This window comes from Bombus vosnesenskii, unplaced genomic scaffold (assembly GCF_011952255.1).
Source record: "Bombus vosnesenskii isolate JDL3184/JDL3185 unplaced genomic scaffold, Bvos_JDL3184-5_v1.1 scf7180000013357, whole genome shotgun sequence".
NCBI lineage: Eukaryota > Metazoa > Arthropoda > Insecta > Hymenoptera > Apidae > Bombus > Bombus vosnesenskii.
In genome coordinates this window covers 783,470-803,473 of record NW_022882991.1, presented here as the reverse complement: position 1 = coordinate 803,473, position 20,004 = coordinate 783,470, and the positions used below count along the sequence as shown (strand labels likewise).

The 20,004-nt window shown below is 34.8% G+C and overlaps 3 protein-coding genes across 4 annotated transcripts; all 3 read left to right on the top strand.

Annotated features, from left to right (window-relative positions):
* Positions 1–419: 419 nt before the first annotated feature.
* LOC117237098 (venom protease-like) lies at positions 420–2,499 on the top strand (the record flags this gene model as incomplete). The annotated part of the gene is made up of 5 exons (XM_033500726.1): positions 420–780; positions 901–1,203; positions 1,369–1,470; positions 1,542–1,693; positions 1,967–2,499. Coding segments are annotated over 5 exons (1,077 nt in total), but the record flags the coding sequence as incomplete, so codon positions are not given.
* Positions 2,500–9,744: 7,245 nt separating this feature from the next.
* Positions 9,745–14,182, top strand: LOC117237097 (venom protease-like). 2 transcript variants are annotated; one of them, XM_033500724.1, is made up of 6 exons: positions 9,745–9,815; positions 12,138–12,227; positions 12,689–12,991; positions 13,152–13,256; positions 13,328–13,479; positions 13,808–14,182. In XM_033500724.1, exons 1-6 carry the CDS (start codon positions 9,752–9,754, stop codon positions 13,970–13,972), a joined length of 879 nt encoding a protein of 292 aa, XP_033356615.1. In that variant the 5' UTR covers positions 9,745–9,751; the 3' UTR covers positions 13,973–14,182. The 2 variants fall into 2 exon arrangements, with proteins under 2 accessions (XP_033356615.1, XP_033356616.1); XM_033500725.1 differs by having other exon boundaries at positions 9,760–9,852; positions 12,127–12,227.
* A 1,226-nt stretch (positions 14,183–15,408) lies between these two features.
* On the top strand, positions 15,409–19,571 carry LOC117237096 (venom serine protease Bi-VSP-like). Its single transcript, XM_033500723.1, has 9 exons — positions 15,409–15,519; positions 15,627–15,776; positions 15,971–16,118; positions 16,712–16,797; positions 17,562–17,852; positions 17,973–18,275; positions 18,441–18,542; positions 18,614–18,765; positions 19,039–19,571. The coding sequence occupies exons 3-9, from the start codon at positions 16,111–16,113 to the stop codon at positions 19,195–19,197; spliced, it is 1,101 nt and encodes a 366-aa protein (XP_033356614.1). The 5' UTR covers positions 15,409–15,519; positions 15,627–15,776; positions 15,971–16,110; the 3' UTR covers positions 19,198–19,571.
* Positions 19,572–20,004: the final 433 nt, after the last annotated feature.

The window sequence follows — 20,004 nt, the reverse complement described above, 5'->3', positions numbered from 1 at the left end:
CTCGTTTTATGTACAAAATGAACGTGATAAACATTGCATCACGTCCATGAAAACTATTGGCGTAATGCCTAAGATAAAGATGCAAAGATATTCTCGGAATTTCCAATGACAACTTTATAGATTTTTAGTTTAATGTCAGTACTGCATTTGAATCACTTTTACCTAACTGTGTTACATACTGTCGCTGAGAATTTTTCTAATTCCATAAAATGATTCACTAAAAATTATCCTGAATTCCTATATTATATTTACCGCAGAACAGAGAAAGTGTTTATTTAAAAAATGAGGTTGAAGGTAGTCCTTGTCTTTCAAGTATGGCTAACACAATATCTAATCAATTAAAACTTTATATTTTCACGTCAAAAGTTGTCTGTTGGGCAATCCGGTGGACTTGATCGGCTTTTTATTTCGAAAGTTGAGTAATCGGTGTCGCGTTCTTACGCATATTCGAACTGTATAAATGTTTTATTTTAAAATTGTTTGATCCAGAATGTACAACACCGAACAATCAAACAGGCAACTGTCTCAACATTAAAACATGTAACCCTCTGCAAGAAATACTGCAGACACAGGGTCATACAGCTACCGATTTTTTGAGGCAATCACTATGCAGATATGAGGGGCATGCTCCGATCGTTTGTTGTCCAAACGATCCAAACAAGGAGAAGAGAGGGATTTTAATAGAAACTGTGTATAAGTACGTGCCCTTGCGTCCACCATATTGTGGTTTCAGCAACGGCGAGCATACCAGGGTGGTTGATGGTAAACCAGCTAAGCTTGGTACGTTTTATCTGTTCCTTTCCGATTAATAATAAGCGATTTACTACGAAGAATGAACTTTAAAGGTACTTACGCGAGAGAAAATGATGTATGTTCGCAACTATAACTATTGCGTTTTAGGTGCTTGGCCGTGGATCGCTGCATTAGGTTTTCATAATCCCCAAAACCCAGATACTGAACCAGAATGGAAGTGCGGAGGTTCCCTGATATCGGCTAGGCATGTTTTGACCGCAGCACATTGTGCAATACGCAGTGATTTGTACGTGGTTCGTATCGGAGACTTAAATCTAAAACGAGATGACGACGGAGCGCATCCTATTCAAATGGGATTCGAATCTAAACTAATACATCCTGATTATACTCCCAATATACACAATCATGATATTGCCATTCTTAGATTGGTGGAGGAGGTGCCATTTTCGAGTAAGTCCTCAAATATTGTTGAATATATGCTACGAGTATTAATGGAGAATCGTTTCCTAAAATTTCTTACCATACACACATATTGTATCATAAAACATGTACTATTCTTTCTTATACTTTTCGTTATTCGTTTTCTTCACTTTCATTTGTTTTCTTATTTTTCAGAGTACATACATCCCATTTGTCTCCCCATAGAGGAGTCCCTACGAAATAACGACTTCGTGGGCTATAACCCCCTTGTTGCTGGATGGGGAGCATTAAGATATAGTAAGTGATACCAATTTTATAATAAAATTAAACAGTTCCAGTCTTAAACGTCTTTCTCATTTTCTTCGTAGGAGGACCACGAAGTGATGTATTAATGGAAGTACAAGTGCCAGTGGTTAGCAACGCCGAATGCAAGACAGCTTATTCCAAATTTCCTAATGCACCTATCACTGATGGTGTAATATGCGCCGGGTATGCTCAGGGTGGAAAGGATGCTTGTACGGTAATTAAGTTACAGATTAACTACAAATTATACGGTGTCTGAAGACGCATTAATTCGAATCAACATCAAATCGACGTCTTAAACTTTAAAAATAATGGATAAACACAATTTAATAGTTTAGTTTAATATTTAATAGTTACTTAATAGTTTCTCACACATCATTATGGTATTTAATCTAATTTCCTTCTAATATTAGTTATAGTATAATTATTTCAATATAATTCGATTGATATATTTCAGTATCTTTGATTAAAAATTTAACGATCGTTTAAGGGTGATAGCGGCGGACCACTGATGATACGACAGCAATTAACCTTCTACCTAATAGGTGCTGTGTCTTATGGTCATGCGTGTGCTGTGGCTGGATATCCTGGTGTTTACACTAGGATCACGTCGTACCTCGACAACTTCATTCTCCCAGCCTTGCAATAATACGATTGTTATTGTTCCATAAATATCATTTTTCGTGTACGAAAGGTAAAGTTGGCTTTTCTTATTGTGGAGATAAGAGGCAGCTCAAATTTATATTGCTTTTTACGTCAAGAATTATAGTCTTAAAATGCATGAAATGTAACTTTGAAACTACACTAATTTTTTACCTATGTTATACTTGCACCACTTAGATACGTAAAAATGATAAACGATCATTAACTAAATTTCCATTAATCATATTTATACTAATTTTGATAATAATAAACCAACTCTCTGAAGGTTTCTATAAATTTTCTTTCTGATGTATCAAGAGCCTGATTAAATATTCCACTTAGAACGTATACTTCTTGTATGTACATATAAAATTTTCCGGCTGATCTAAAACGCTTCATAAGATAGAGAGCTTCTGGAAGTTCGGACACAGAGAGTGCATAAAATACAAGATAAGTCTCGTGTCTTCCAAAACTATTTTTTATTCGCTAAAAATGTTCTGTGTGCTCATACAATCACGTGCAACATCGAAACTTTACTTATTTTTTTATCACTTTCCAATTCAACACAATGATTCCACATTTTTGACTATATGTGTAATATCAAAAAAAGGGGAGGGTATGCGCTTGGTCTATCATATATTTAAGTTTGAGTTTTCTGGGGATAGTATAAATCGTAAATTTAACATATAAACTAAGAATCGTAAGAGTGCTGGGGAAGAGAGAAAGAGAGAGAGAGAGAGAGAGTGTGTGTGTAAGTAAGAGGGTATGCCTTGGTGACGTCAAAGCCAAATGAGTAATGGATGGGAGAGAAGGGTGCGAGTGTGGAGGCTCAGCATTTTTTGACCTGTGAAGACAGACGTTGTGAGCCGAGTGTTAGACGTACGAAGATATTGTAGTCAGTTTTTGCATCGGGTATTGCTTGTTAAAATAAAACTAAACTTCACTTCAAATAGAACATCCTTTCTTGTACTTACTCTAAACTATTTAGATACTACATATGTAAGAGAAATTTCCATTCAGCCAAAGGTATACTTACACATTACAGATACTTACGAGACATAAACTCCCAAACTATTGTGACGAATAAAAAATGTCAGCAACACAACTGATAAACGCTGCTGCATACTCAACACAACAGCGCAAGAAGTTACAAACTTAATTATGGCAACAAAGACAAGTAAAGCACCAGGATTTGACTTGATCAATGGAAAAATCTTAAAAAACCTTCCCCCAAAGGCAATAAGACTAACAACGATAATATTAACGCAATTCTAAGAATACAGTACTTTCCTGCACTATGGAAAATAGCACAGATCGTAATGTTACCCAAACCAAACAAAAACCCACATCTAACTGCATCCTACAGGTCAATATCATTACTGCCTGCATTTTCCAAATTACTAGAAGAAATAAAATATAACGGCCTAAAACCAAGAATAGTAAAAGAAAAACTAATACCGGACCATCAATTTGGATTCAGGAATAAACACTCCACAATAGAACAAATGCACAGACTCGTCAATGAAATCTTACAGGCGCTGGAAACAAAACAATATTGCACGGCACTCTTTATGGACATCAAAAAAGCATTTGACAAAGTTAACCATGAAAAACTTCTTCAAACATTCAAAAAGCAATTTCCAAAACAAATCTATAAACTACTCAAATCTTACTTAAACAATAGAACCTTTGTAGTAAAAATAAATGGTGCATATTCTGAAATTAAGGATATCAAGGCAGGAGTACCGCAAGGAATCGTCCTAGGATCAATACTATACACACTATATACGGCAGACATACCAACAACTGTCAACAGCAAAATACTAACGTTCGCGGACGATACGGCCATACTGGTGAGGCACGCAAATCCAGAAACGGCAGTCGCACTACTACAAGAACACATTACAAAAATAGAAAAGTGGCTGCAAAGCAAACAAATAAAAGCGAACATCAGTTCAGAATCAACATCAAGTGCAATCACATAACATTTACACTTAGAAAAGGAAAAACACCAGATATCCAACTGAACGGCGCCCGCATAGCACAAACAAAGCAAGTCAAATATCTAGGAATACATTTAGACACACACCTTACATGGAAGCATCACATAAAATCAATAATAAACAGAATACGTGAAAAAAGGAAGTAGATGTACTGGTTAACCAATAGAAAAAATAGAAAATTAAGCACAATGAATAAACTAAATCTATACAAAACAATAATCAAACCAATCTGGACATACGGAGTCCTACTATGGGAGACGGCAGCAATGAATCACATAAATAAAACAGAAACAAAGCAAGCAAAAATTTTAAGGACAATAGTTAACGCTCCATGGTACGTCAGAAATGAAGACATACGAAAAGATTTAAAAATTCCAACAGTCAAAGAGGAAATCGCTAGATATGCAAAAAAGTATAAAGAAAGACTTGTAACACACCCAAACTAGCTGGTTGTTGCAACGAATAAAACCAAAATAGAAAGAAGACTGAAGAAGAAGCATCCCGTAGACCTCACAATAGAAATAAAATAAACAGCTTGGAAAATGGAATCCCGCTGGGGGTAACCATCCACATGTTATATTATTATACCACTAAGCTATAATATTTTACCAAATGTCCTACTGAACAAATTGTAAAATTTAAATAAATAAATAAATAAAAAAAACATTCGTTCAGATATATATGTCGGAGCTGAAAAGACATCGAAGCCTTCCCTTTGGAATTTTAGGAAAACCCCTTAACATTTTAACCTAGATTCTACCATAGCCGATATTGTCGTCATTCAATCCGATTGTATTTATTCGAGATTTGTGATATTGAGCTTAACATTTATTTAGTATTTCAGGTAGAATTTTAATTCAGGAAAAGAATGAATTTCTGTATGAAAATTAAAAAGACAGAATTTCAATTTAGTTCGAAAGCTTCAGTGTTAAATACTTCTATGTTCCGTCCTTGGATTAATTTGACCTTAACTAAGACCTAATAATTACATTAATGTGCGTAAATGCTTGAAAATGCTATATAATAGTATCAGCTTCTTTTAAAAAAATTTTATAGTAAAATCTTTATAAATTTGTAATATTTTTTAGACAATTTGAATTCATTATATTATACATCATACATTGTAGTCATTTCTAATTAAGTTACTTTTGCGATGTTTAATTTTATTTTATGTATATTCTTATAACTCTCTATGTTACGGCGCGTACGATGGTCCGTGCGCTGTCTGAAACTTTATACTATATACTGATCTACTATATACTATATACTATAAACTGAATCCTTTGACGTAATCTTAATAGCTTGAAGGAATCTCTAACCCTGTAAGTATTTTCGGATTATGGATAGTCCTTAGAACAATCCTTAGGTTTATTGTGCACTCTTACAAATTACGGAGAAAGCGGGTAGTTATTTTTCCAATAAACAATGTCACCCACGAACCACGTTGGTAGGAGGCTTCCTCCTCCTATCTTCATTCATTAACGTTGGCTATAACCAATGGGCACCCTCACTTTCCTAATGAAAAGTATGAACAACGAATCCGTGTTCTTCGTTCAGAAAGCACGCCCACACCGAGATTTCCTCTCGTGGCGGCACACGAGAACGCAAATGTCACCACTTGATATCAACTAGTGTCGGACGACGGCGGCGCAGTGGTTAGCGCCTTAGAGTACAAACGTTCGGATCCCGGGTTCAAATCCCGGCGCCTCGTACTTTTCCGAAGTCCGATTTTTCTTCTACGAAATCTAAATAAGAAGAAAATACTGCAGTACCACGGCAAAGCGACATCTACAGCCAACAGCTACAATTATCACGGATATATGAAAGAAGACGGAGAAAAAGGGAAAAAAAAAGGTGTGTTTCGTCCAGAGCCTGCTAGTGGACTCATCAGTAAGGCTTACCCAGCAGGCTCATGCCTTAGACACAATGGAAGAAGGGAGAAGAAGGCTATGTACATGGCAGGAACATTGAAAACGGATTTCTCCCTCCCTCACGCCAGCGGCGGGACACTGTATCCAAGGCCGGCTTGATTCTCCTACCCTCTCTTGCGACGTATCCCAGTGGAGCGGCCCTACTCTTAACCTAATAAGGCCGGAAAGGTTCGCGTACACACCGTGTGTGAAAAATACGGAAAAACCACACGGTGTATCGCGACTACCTTTCTACTAAACCTAAGTCCTACATTATCAGTCTTAGGTCCGAGGCGGCTCCCATGGGCATTCTTGAATTAATCTTCCGTCGCTAAGATCATCCTCTTCCCTTTCTGTCACTCCATCTTGCCCATATGACTCAAGCATAGGGGGGATGGATGATGTAGGGTGGACAAGGAAAGGAAATGGAGAAGAGAGAAAAGTAGTGTTTCGTCCGAGATCTTGCTAGTTGGGACTCTTCAGTAAGGCTTACCTAGCAGACCTTTACCTTAGACACTGGGATAGAAAAACTTGTGTTAGAAGTTATATTTATTGAAACAAACAGTGTCAATGTGACCACTAGTGAGAAAGCATTAACATCGCTAGCCCTATGTTGATATCGATGGCCCTCTGGTGACAAGTGTAAGACGTATTCTACAAACGTGTAATTTAAACTAAACCATTGTGATGAGTTATAAATAGATTATACATTTATAGTAAATTTAAAAATGTAGAAATGCACAGATTGCATAGAATAATGTGCAAAGATATCGAAAATATTGAAAATAAAGTTTCTGTTATATTGTTAAGGATTAACGTAATAAATGAGTTATGATACTTAATTGTATTGAATGAAAGAAATTTCTATTTAAGTTCAATTTCCATAATTGTATTTCTGTAATAGTGTTAAATAAAGCTACGAATTTATATAAACATCCACGCTCTAATCATAATAGAGTATCTAATATAAACAAAATTAGAAGAGTATGAAACAGAATATCGGACGTTAGTGAATTCCTGTTTACATATCGTTAACACGATATGTTTCAAAGGAAAAAAACTAAAGAAAGAAATGCACGCTGTAATGTTTCTAGCCTGATGTTTTCTTTCTTTTTCCATATTGTTCACGTACGCAGCATCGTGATGAATCAAACTGTTGAATCTCGGTGACAAATAACAGGAATTACGTGCTGGATGCTAGAGGACCTCTATTTGTACGTTCAATTGCTCGCGTTAGAATATCATGGTTCGTACATCCTATACATCGCAATAAATTTTGGAATATTATATATTGAGGAGCTACATTGAAGATTATTGTAACGTAAAATTGACAATTGGATTGTAAGAGAAAAGAAGGCTGAATCGTAACCCAACTATTAATTTTCTTTTATCGAACTTTATTATTATTATTAATTTAGCACTTATAAGAACAGAATGATACTGAACCGGAGAGAAAGGGGCTGCACAAGAACAGAAACTAGAACAAGAACTGCCCGAGCTGGCTGAAGTCTCGGCTTATATGCGTTTTGGTTTGAGAATGTTGAGGGGCTTGGTGTAGGGTATGATGTGGAAAAGTGTTCGAACGTTGAAGGTCGATGTCTTATCTCTGTTGTAGGTTGTGATGTGATTGATGTCACATTGTCATGGTCATGTGATTGGAATAAAAGGACCTGAATTTCGTGATATTCTTATCCAGTTGGATAATATAACTGGGTATCTTTACAGTAAGATAGAATATCATGGTTTATACGATCTTAACATTGTTCGTTTGAGTGATTATGGAATGGTAACTATTAAGTTAGACAACGACACAGGCATTTCTTCTGACGTAAAAAATCTGATAATGGTAAATCATAACTTAGAATATTCTGATTAGTTGCGTCCTAAAATATTTGCTCAATTCCGGGAACGTGGGAACGAAGAGAATTCCATTCGTAGGAAAATACGGAGCATCCGTGGCAAGAATATGGTAAAGAAGAAATTGATTCCCGAAAAAAGAGTAACGATGTGTCAATCTCTCTCTCTCTCTCTCTCTCTCTCTCGAGTGCGTATATATTATATACAGAGAGGTACCACATACTGTTAACGTATGATAGCGCGAGCGTGAAATATCACTGTTGGAGCATTGCGAAATATTCGTAAAAATGAGCATCGTTGAGTGGCATCTCATAGTTAGCCAGCAAGCGTATAAGTAGAAGATTCTTCTACTTAAGTTCTTAAGATTTATGTGATTGATTTCTGATAATTCGGTGTCTACAAATCAATGACTTTTACGATGAATTATAGTTGCACACGCAAATACGAGCAAACAGTTTTCTCCGCAAAGGTAACTTTTATGTAATGTCGTACGCGCGAAAGTATTTATTTTTGTTACCACGCTATTGCTGTTTTGTAAACTTCAGTAGCACAACTATCGGTAATGTGCGATAAAACATGCTATATAATAGATAATTGTAAGTGAAACGACAAGGTGATGGTATAAATAGGTACTTCGACGAAAGTTGGTACAAGTCTATCTACGTTTCTCAGTAGAGGTGAGGTGAGTAGGAATGAAATATACAATAAGAATTGATTTTATATAGAGTATTTTGTTATCAATCGTGCTATGTACGTATAGAAATGTGTTTTAATACTTACAAATATCCAAATTTTTCTATTAAAAGTTACCTGAAATTGATGATTCTCCTATTTGTACCTTTCTTCTAAGTTCCTTGTAGTCGATTTACTAACTCAACAAACATCAACGTTTATTTTACAAAAAGTACTATGGTGCTTTTTAGTGATTTGCACAAATGGAAATTTTGAAGCTTGTCATTGCGACGAGTTTGATCGTTCTAATGTTAAACTAAACAATTTTCAAACATGAAATTACACAGAAACATATGTCGATGATATTTGTCATTCCTACGATCTATTTCGCATGATCGTGCTTCTTTTCTAATGCAAATTCAATTTATAATACGAACTAAGTTTCCTTTATTGTTATCAGTTCCGCGTCTTTCTAAATCGCCACAGTTTTTCGCTCTTTGTTGCAAAACATTGAATCATAGTGTGAACCAAGTTTCTTTTATTAGATTCATTCATCGTTATCAGTCCTGCGTCTTTTCAATTCGTCACTTTTTTATTTCAGTACGATGACTGGCTTCAATATACTGTTCGCATGTTTAGCGTTAACCTTTTGAATGCTGGATACTCCCGGCGAAAGCAATCCGCGTGGACGGCACGCGCTTAGCGGTTGCGATGATTGAAGACGGAATTCTTTTTCTGCTAGTGTGAATTATGTTAATTGAATACGCATGGCGGAACTAAGTTATAATTGTAATTCCTGTACACCAAATGAAATAATACTAGAAAGTTATTTTCGAACATTAATTATTCTACTAAAAACATTAAAATGTAAAACATATTTAAACTTGAAATTGTGTTAATGAATCTAAATATTTGAGTCCAATGAATATAACAAAAATTATGGAAAGTTCTTTACGTATATTTTAAACAAAGAAATATTTAGTTTTAAATCACATGCGCATTACATCTACACTAGATTCATTTCACAAAATAAAAACTTTTATGTATATTGATAAAATTAAAATTGTTTAATTATTTTTGTTGAGACATGTATAATTTTCTGTGCTGGGCTGGGTTAAATGCGTAGTAGAGATACTTGTATGCGGGTATCGGTGTGTGGAGGTATGTGTGTGCGCGACGTCTCGAAAACAGATGAATGTAAACTATTCAGTCGGTTATAGGTCGGGTATAGGAGAAAGTGCCGAGACGCGCGCAAGTGTGTATCCATGAATATATAAGAAATCGTCCATGAAATAAGTATATAACTAGTCTAATATTAATTCCAAGTGTAAATTTAGTGTTCCTGTAACATTATTTCGGCTTCAAAGATCCACAATTCTCAACAATTTTCTAAAAACTTTGAGCAATTCAAATCGACTAAAATTAGAAGTTCATTTGGGTGTGGTAAGTCTCAAAACAATCATCGATACATAAACCGACATCGCATTTTCTGCATTCATATCGCGTATCACTTCGTTTTTTATGTTTCGCGCAAACAACGCATTTTCTTCGTGATAATTGTGCCTTGTCCGTTTAATTTGAACATTTTGATAGAAAATGTCTCTCTGTTAAACGAAACGGTATATCTTTCGAATCTTTTTTACCGCCACCCACAACGTTTCTTCCTTGTGGATATTTCCGTAAAGTATCTTTTACCATTGCCAAATGAAATTCATTAAATTTTTGTTTCGTACCAGTAGAATTTTTGTATAGGATATATGCATTGTATATTGCTAAATCTAGCAAACGGAAAAAAGTTTCTTATACCATTTTATGGTTTTCCTTGTAGAATTAAGTGTACTTAAAACCATATCAACTTTGTCTACAGCACCCATGTAAGAGTTATAATCTGTAATACACGATGGTTTGGTTTTCTTTAACCCTGTTCGATAGTTTCGTTTTTCCGTTTTAATCAACCTAGCTGCGTGTACAGTGGATAGCATCCAGACATCCTTCTTGTCACGCCATTTCATCGTCAATAAATTATTCGTAGATCGGTAACAAATTTCACCTTTCTTCAAGCTTTCTTCCATACGGGGCATTTCGCTCCTATTTTTACGAACAGTTCCGAATGCATTGATTTTGTGGGCTTGTATACCAATTGTCCGTAATTAACGTATGACCCTTCTCAAAGTACGGTTGAAGGAGTGTCATAACAACGTTTCCAGAAATCCCAAAGGTTGAAGTATTTTGATTTATCTCTGTCTTTTTTCCAGTATAAAAATAACATCTTAAAATAACATCTGCCTTTATATAGTACGAGGCTTTCGTTGATACACAGATTTTCATATGACTGTGAAAAGGATTTCTTCAGTTCGTCGACTACTGGTCGTATTTTTATTATCGGGCCATCGTTTATTACGTTATGATCATTGAAGTTTAACATTTGTAATAATAACATGTACCTGTCTGGTGCTATTATTTTCCGGAATATACTGGTTTTCAGCATTTCATCGGTGGACCAATACTCCCTCAAAGAGAGTTTCCTTACCCGCGACATTAGCATTATAGTACAGAAAAATCCGTACATTTCGCAGACTGAGTCATTCTGCCAATTGTTCAAACGCGAATTCGTTTTACATGCTTCATGATCTTTTACATTCTTGAAGTAGTTGTTCGTCTGTTCGGTAATTTGAGAGACCAATTCCTCCGAGAAGAAAATTTGGAAAGCATCAAAAGGTGTTGACTGTGCGGTCAAATGCACTTTTACTCCGGAATTTCCATCGTCAAAGATATGTAATATGGGCGTCAAATTCTTCTTCGTCCACAAGAACATTTCCGTCCGTTTACAGTTTTCGATATTTTGAGTTAAATGCGGATCTTCCTCCTCCGAAGACGTACTCAATGTTCTACACCGTTTTCTATTTTTATTTCTACGTGTACCTAATCCATTATTTATATAGTTTTCCACATTTTCTTCGGAGTCCAATGAATTGTAATTTTCATTTATTTCACTATCTCTTGCAGTATATTCTTCAAGATTATTCGACATTTTTTAATATATTAAAAATAAAAAGTAATACAATGATTTATTGTATATCAACGTCAAGGAGGTTGAAAATATTGATAAACACATATATGGGTCCTTAGTCCACACAGATAGACTCTCGCTGGACTCGTATATGCGTCCATAGCATTCAAAGGGTTAATTGTCCTCCTGCATCCATCAGTTCAAGCGGGGCGCACTAAAAGTTTGCACTTTAAGTTGTCTGCAGTTTCGAAATTTTACGCGTTTGGTAATTATGAGTGAAAAAAGCGGTCACGCGTGACCACATAAAATTGAAAGGAACACGTTTGATTTTTTATTTTCGAGATGGTCACGAAGTTAATGGGAAAATTCCACCTAAGTATTCACTTCTTCACCGGTTTTGTTTCTGAAAAATGCTTCATTAACTTCGCGAATATTCCAACGACTCGCTTCACGTACAAATGTGATAACCAGGATAATCGTGAAACAACCAGCGAAGACGAATTAATTCATCACTCTACTGTCAATTCTCTAAATATAATAACTTCTTTCACTATAAATGTTTTATAGCAACCTCGGATGTGCCCTTGCGTCCACCACACTGTGGTTTCAGCAACGTTACGCATACCAGGGTGGTTGGTGGTAGACCAGCTAAACTTGGTACGTTTTATCTATTCCTTTCCGATTAATAATAAGCGATATACTATGAAGGATGAAATTGAAAGGCACTAATCAGCACATCAAAGTACGTTTCAATTAAATTATATAATAATACAACGGTTTCATTGGTAGTAACTTTGTTTATTAACTTGAATTATTTCCTCCTTTTAGTTCATGTTAGAAAGAATATGTTTTTACTTGAAATTAATAGGGATGGCGATCAAAAAGTGTTCGGGAAGAAATTACATATTCGAACTCTAGAGTTCAGTATACTTCAAGTGGAAACTGTATAGAATTAACTAATAAGTGTTGTTCCATTGAAGTCAAAATTCAATTTCTCTCTTAATCAAATTTCTATCTGAGAGTCTGCATCGTCGAATGTCCAATGGATAACAATAATTTCTAACTCATCACGCGAGAAAAAATTATGTATGTTCACAACTATGTCTATTGCATTTTAGGTGCTTGGCCATGGATCGCTGCAGTAGGATTCCGTAATTACTCAAACCCGCATTGGGTAACACAATGGCTGTGTGCAGGTACCCTAATATCGGCTAGGCATGTTTTGACCGCAGCACATTGTGCAGATAACGATCATTTGTACGTGGTTCGTATCGGGGACTTAAATCTAAAACGAGATGACGACGGAGCGCATCCTATTCAAATAGAAGTCGAATCTAAACTAATACATACCGATTATTCTGCCGAGTCGAACAATAATGATATTGCTATTCTTAAACTGAAGGACAATGTTCCATTTTCGGGTAAGTCTTTAAATATTGTTGTGTTTCTAATATTTATGCTACTGGGTATTGCTGAAACTTCTTACTGTACACATATATTGTATCATAAAGCATGTTCAATTCTTTCTCATACTTTTCGTCATTCGTTTCCTTCACTTTCATTTATTTTCTTATTTTTCAGAGTACATACATCCCATTTGTCTCCCCATAGAAATAAAATCCCTTCGAAATAAAAACTTCGTGGGCTATAACCCCTTCATTGCTGGATGGGGAGCATTAAACTTTAGTAAGTGATATCAATTCTATGATAAAATGAAATAGTTTCATTCTTAAATATCCTTCTCATTTTCTTTGTAGGTGAATCATATACTAAGGCATTAATGGAACTGCAACTGCTAGTGGTTACCAACGCCGTATACGAGAAAGCTTATGAGGATTTTGACGTAACTATCACCAATAAAGAAATATGCGCCGGCGGAGACCCTCGAGATGGAAAGGATGCTTGTGGAGTAATTACATTACAGATTTACTATAAATTATACGGTGTCTGAGGGTACATCAATTCGAATCAACATCAAATCAACGTCTTGAATATAAAAAATAATAGATAAACACAATTTAATAGTTTTGCCCATTTCTCACACATCATTATGGTCCTTAATCTAATTTCCTTCTAATCTTAATTTTTTTCAGAATACATATAATATATACATTCTAAATTGGAATATTTCAATACATAAATCAATAATAGATTATTACTGTATATAAGTATAATTTCAATACAATTCGATTGAAATATTTCAGTAACTATGATTAAAAATTTAACCATCATTTCAGGCTGACAGCGGAGGACCACTGATGATACCACAGCAATTCACCTACTATCAAATAAGTGTTGTGTCATCTGGTCATGAATGCGGCGTACCTGATTATCCGGGTATTTACACGAGAGTCACGTCGTACCTTAATGACTTCATTATCCCAGTGTTACAAAATTATTAGTGTCCCATAAATATCATTTTTCGTGCACGAAAAATAAAGTTGGAATGTATTATTGTGGAGATAAGAGGCAGCTCAGATTTATATCGTCTTTTACATCAAGAATTATAGTCTTAAAATGCATGAAATGTAACTTTGAAACGACACTAACTTTTTACGTACGCTATACTTGCACGACTTAGATACGTAGAGATGATAAACGAGCATTTATTAAATTTTTACAAATTATATCTAAACTAATAATAAACCAACTTTTTGAGAAGTTCTGTAAATTTTGTTTCTCATGTATCAAGAGAATAATTAAATATTTCACTTAGATCGTATACTTCTTGTATGTACATACAAAATTTTGGACTACTCTGGAACATTTCATAAAATAGAGAGCTTCTAGAGGTTCGGACACAGAAAGTTCATAAAATACAAGATAAGTCTCGCATGTTCCAAAACTATTTTTTATTCGTTAAAAACTTACTGTCTATTCATGCAATCACGTGCATCCCCGGAACATTACTTATTCTTTTATCACTTCCCAATTAAATGCATTATTTCTGCATGTTTAGCTATATGTAATAGAAATTTCCATTCAGCCAAAGGTATACTTACACATTACAGATACTTACGGGACATAAATTCCCAATCTATCATGATGAATAAAAAAATGTATACTGTTAAATCAGTTCATTTTTTATTGTATGTAAGTACACATGTACGTGACGAACATTATCTTTGTATGCCTTGAAGGCTTCAACATAGGCCATGTTTACCATGTTCCATACATATTTTATAAAACTACTTTGTACGTTTCTTTAAAGTGTTAATCAAAAGGCTGATTTGACAAAGAAGAAGTGGCGCAATGACACATCAAGGCCACAGCCTGGTGACATTTTGATTATGAAGAAATCATCCCTATATTTGCTGAGGTATATATCTTTGACTATGCTCTATTGAAAATATGTAATTACTAGAATATAAACAATTAATTTTTAATGAGACTGTACCTTGGGAAGAAAGAATGGGTACCTTGATATCATGGTTTCTACATCCTATACATCCAATAAATTTTGGAATATTATACATTGAAGAGCCAGATTATCATGGTCATGTGATTGGAATAAAAGGACCTCAATGTGATCATGGAATAGCAAGTTAGACAGAATAAAAGATTTTACAAACTATGTTAATAGCTCTGATTATATATTTTTGGGTACCCCCCCCCAAGATTACACATTTTCTCTAATTCTGGTATGTTGCTTCATCGTATGAACCATTAAGTCTATTTGAATTATTAGTAACGGATTAAGGAAAGAAACAAGTAATTGTGTTAGGCAAGGAAGAAATAATTTATCAAGCACTGAATTGCTGCCTTCTTTTACTGCAACACAAAACAAAAATTCTGAATGATATTGATAATTATGGATGAACGATGTTAATAATTTATGTCTCTTTTCAGATTAAACAATTTTCCGGATTTATTCATAATTTCGAAGAATATGCTGGTATTCAAAGAATAAGGAAAAGAATGGACCAGTATAGGAAATCTCTTTTTCATTGTAGGTAACATATACTTCATTCATTGCATGGTTCAACGTATTTTTGAACACATGTAACTGTGTTATTGTGTTAATATTGTGAAAATTCTTGTGTGATTTAAAAAAAGGAGGAGAATTGACACCTTCGAATGACATTAGAAATATTTCAATATAAGCACCATTGTCGAAGAATTAGAAGATTTTCGTAAAAGTGAGCATAAAAAAGTTTAAAAACATCTCTCATCGTGACAGGCATCTCTCAATTAGCCGTCAAATGTGTAAGTAAAAGGGTCGTAAGATTGATCGAATTTGGTTTTTGATAATTCTGTGACTACAGATCAATCATTTTTAAGATCAATTAAAGTTGCACTTGTCACACAACTAAACAGTTTTTATCGTAGAAGTAACTTTTATGTGATGTGTTACGTGCAAAAGTGTTTATTTCTGTTACCATGTTATTGGTATTTTACAGATTTTAGTACTAGAACTATCAACAAGTAATGTACGACTGAATGCGCTATATAATACATAATTGTAAGAGAAGCGACAAAATGATGGTATAAATAAGTACTTAGAAGGAAGTTGGTGCAACTGTATCTTATTTTTCGAAGAATGGTGAGGTAAGTAGGAATAGAAACAATAAGATTTGAAGTTATGTAGCAAAGAGCATTCTGTTATAAATCTTCCTATGTGCATATAGAAACGTGTTCTAATAATTACAAATATCCAGATTTTTCTCTAACTAGTTATCTGAATTAATGACTTTCCTATTTGTATTTTCCTTCTAAGTTCTCTGTAGTCATCTTATTAACTCAACAAAGATCAACGTTAATTTTTGCAAAAGGTAATATGACGCTTTTTAGGGAATTGCACAAATGAAAGTTTCAAAGCTCGTTGTTGCGACGAGTTTAATCGTTGTAGTGTTAAACTAAACAATTTGCAAAAATGAAATTACACTGAAACGTATGTCGATGATATCTGTCATTCCTATCATCTATTTCACATGATCGTGCTTCTTTTCTAATGCAAATTCAATTTATAATACGAACTAGGTTTCCTTTATTGTTGTCAGTTCCGCGTCCTTCTAAATCGCCACAGTTTTTCGCTCTTTGTTTCAAAACATTGAATCATAGTGTGAACCAAGTTTCTTTTATTAGATTCATTCATCGTTATCAGTCCTGCGTCTTTTCAATTCGTCACTTCTTTATTTCAGAAAAATGACGGATCGCAAAGTGTTGTTTGCATGTTTGGTGTTAATTACTCTCCTGCATCCATTAGTTCACATGGTGTCTGGCGAAGGTTTGCACTTTAAGTTGTCTTTTTCCATGCACTTCAGATTATAATACGACCTCGTCACGGAACCTTCGAGCTATTTCGAAATTTTACGCGTTTGTTAATTATCAATGAAAAGAAAGAAGCTACGCAATACCACATAAAATACAAACGATTTTTATAATTTTTTATTTTCGAGATGGCGACGAAGTTAGTGGCAAAACTGAACTTGATTATTCACGTCTACTTCCTCGGTTTAGTTTCCAGAAAAAGATTCGTTAACTTCGCGAATATTCCAACGACTCGTTTTATGTACAAAATGAACGTGATAAACATTGCATCACGTCCATGAAAACTATTGGCGTAATGCCTAAGATAAAGATGCAAAGATATTCTCGGAATTTCCAATGACAACTTTATAGATTTTTAGTTTAATGTCAGTACTGCATTTGAATCACTTTTACCTAACTGTGTTACATACTGTCGCTGAGAATTTTTCTAATTCCATAAAATGATTCACTAAAAATTATCCTGAATTCCTATATTATATTTACCGCAGAACAGAGAAAGTGTTTATTTAAAAAATGAGGTTGAAGGTAGTCCTTGTCTTTCAAGTATGGCTAACACAATATCTAATCAATTAAAACTTTATATTTTCACGTCAAAAGTTGTCTGTTGGGCAATCCGGTGGACTTGATCGGCTTTTTATTTCGAAAGTTGAGTAATCGGTGTCGCGTTCTTACGCATATTCGAACTGTATAAATGTTTTATTTTAAAATTGTTTGATCCAGAATGTACAACACCGAACAATCAAACAGGCAACTGTCTCAACATTAAAACATGTAACCCTCTGCAAGAAATACTGCAGACACAGGGTCATACAGCTACCGATTTTTTGAGGCAATCACTATGCAGATATGAGGGGCATGCTCCGATCGTTTGTTGTCCAAACGATCCAAACAAGGAGAAGAGAGGGATTTTAATAGAAACTGTGTATAAGTACGTGCCCTTGCGTCCACCATATTGTGGTTTCAGCAACGGCGAGCATACCAGGGTGGTTGATGGTAAACCAGCTAAGCTTGGTACGTTTTATCTGTTCCTTTCCGATTAATAATAAGCGATTTACTACGAAGAATGAACTTTAAAGGTACTTACGCGAGAGAAAATGATGTATGTTCGCAACTATAACTATTGCGTTTTAGGTGCTTGGCCGTGGATCGCTGCATTAGGTTTTCATAATCCCCAAAACCCAGATACTGAACCAGAATGGAAGTGCGGAGGTTCCCTGATATCGGCTAGGCATGTTTTGACCGCAGCACATTGTGCAATACGCAGTGATTTGTACGTGGTTCGTATCGGAGACTTAAATCTAAAACGAGATGACGACGGAGCGCATCCTATTCAAATGGGATTCGAATCTAAACTAATACATCCTGATTATACTCCCAATATACACAATCATGATATTGCCATTCTTAGATTGGTGGAGGAGGTGCCATTTTCGAGTAAGTCCTCAAATATTGTTGAATATATGCTACGAGTATTAATGGAGAATCGTTTCCTAAAATTTCTTACCATACACACATATTGTATCATAAAACATGTACTATTCTTTCTTATACTTTTCGTTATTCGTTTTCTTCACTTTCATTTGTTTTCTTATTTTTCAGAGTACATACATCCCATTTGTCTCCCCATAGAGGAGTCCCTACGAAATAACGACTTCGTGGGCTATAACCCCCTTGTTGCTGGATGGGGAGCATTAAGATATAGTAAGTGATACCAATTTTATAATAAAATTAAACAGTTCCAGTCTTAAACGTCTTTCTCATTTTCTTCGTAGGAGGACCACGAAGTGATGTATTAATGGAAGTACAAGTGCCAGTGGTTAGCAACGCCGAATGCAAGACAGCTTATTCCAAATTTCCTAATGCACCTATCACTGATGGTGTAATATGCGCCGGGTATGCTCAGGGTGGAAAGGATGCTTGTACGGTAATTAAGTTACAGATTAACTACAAATTATACGGTGTCTGAAGACGCATTAATTCGAATCAACATCAAATCGACGTCTTAAACTTTAAAAATAATGGATAAACACAATTTAATAGTTTAGTTTAATATTTAATAGTTACTTAATAGTTTCTCACACATCATTATGGTATTTAATCTAATTTCCTTCTAATATTAGTTATAGTATAATTATTTCAATATAATTCGATTGATATATTTCAGTATCTTTGATTAAAAATTTAACGATCGTTTAAGGGTGATAGCGGCGGACCACTGATGATACGACAGCAATTAACCTTCTACCTAATAGGTGCTGTGTCTTATGGTCATGCGTGTGCTGTGGCTGGATATCCTGGTGTTTACACTAGGATCACGTCGTACCTCGACAACTTCATTCTCCCAGCCTTGCAATAATACGATTGTTATTGTTCCATAAATATCATTTTTCGTGTACGAAAGGTAAAGTTGGCTTTTCTTATTGTGGAGATAAGAGGCAGCTCAAATTTATATTGCTTTTTACGTCAAGAATTATAGTCTTAAAATGCATGAAATGTAACTTTGAAACTACACTAATTTTTTACCTATGTTATACTTGCACCACTTAGATACGTAAAAATGATAAACGATCATTAACTAAATTTCCATTAATCATATTTATACTAATTTTGATAATAATAAACCAACTCTCTGAAGGTTTCTATAAATTTTCTTTCTGATGTATCAAGAGCCTGATTAAATATTCCACTTAGAACGTATACTTCTTGTATGTACATATAAAATTTTCCGGCTGATCTAAAACGCTTCATAAGATAGAGAGCTTCTGGAAGTTCGGACACAGAGAGTGCATAAAATACAAGATAAGTCTCGTGTCTTCCAAAACTATTTTTTATTCGCTAAAAATGTTCTGTGTGCTCATACAATCACGTGCAACATCGAAACTTTACTTATTTTTTTATCACTTTCCAATTCAACACAATGATTCCACATTTTTGACTATATGTGTAATATCAAAAAAAGGGGAGGGTATGCGCTTGGTCTATCATATATTTAAGTTTGAGTTTTCTGGGGATAGTATAAATCGTAAATTTAACATATAAACTAAGAATCGTAAGAGTGCTGGGGAAGAGAGAAAGAGAGAGAGAGAGAGAGAGTGTGTGTGTAAGTAAGAGGGTATGCCTTGGTGACGTCAAAGCCAAATGAGTAATGGATGGGAGAGAAGGG

Bases quoted from the DNA above. Each gene is read 5' to 3' on its own strand.
- LOC117237097 (XM_033500724.1), top strand. From the start codon at position 9,752: ATGAATGTAAACTATTCAGTCGGTTATAGGTCGGGTATAGGAGAAAGT. The intron at 12,992-13,151 runs GTAAGTCTTTAA...CTTATTTTTCAG, and splicing joins GGACAATGTTCCATTTTCGG to AGTACATACATCCCATTTGT. The intron at 13,480-13,807 runs GTAATTACATTA...CCATCATTTCAG, and splicing joins ATGGAAAGGATGCTTGTGGA to GCTGACAGCGGAGGACCACT.
- LOC117237096 (XM_033500723.1), top strand. The intron at 18,543-18,613 runs GTAAGTGATACC...TTTTCTTCGTAG, and splicing joins ATGGGGAGCATTAAGATATA to GAGGACCACGAAGTGATGTA. The intron at 18,766-19,038 runs GTAATTAAGTTA...CGATCGTTTAAG, and splicing joins GTGGAAAGGATGCTTGTACG to GGTGATAGCGGCGGACCACT.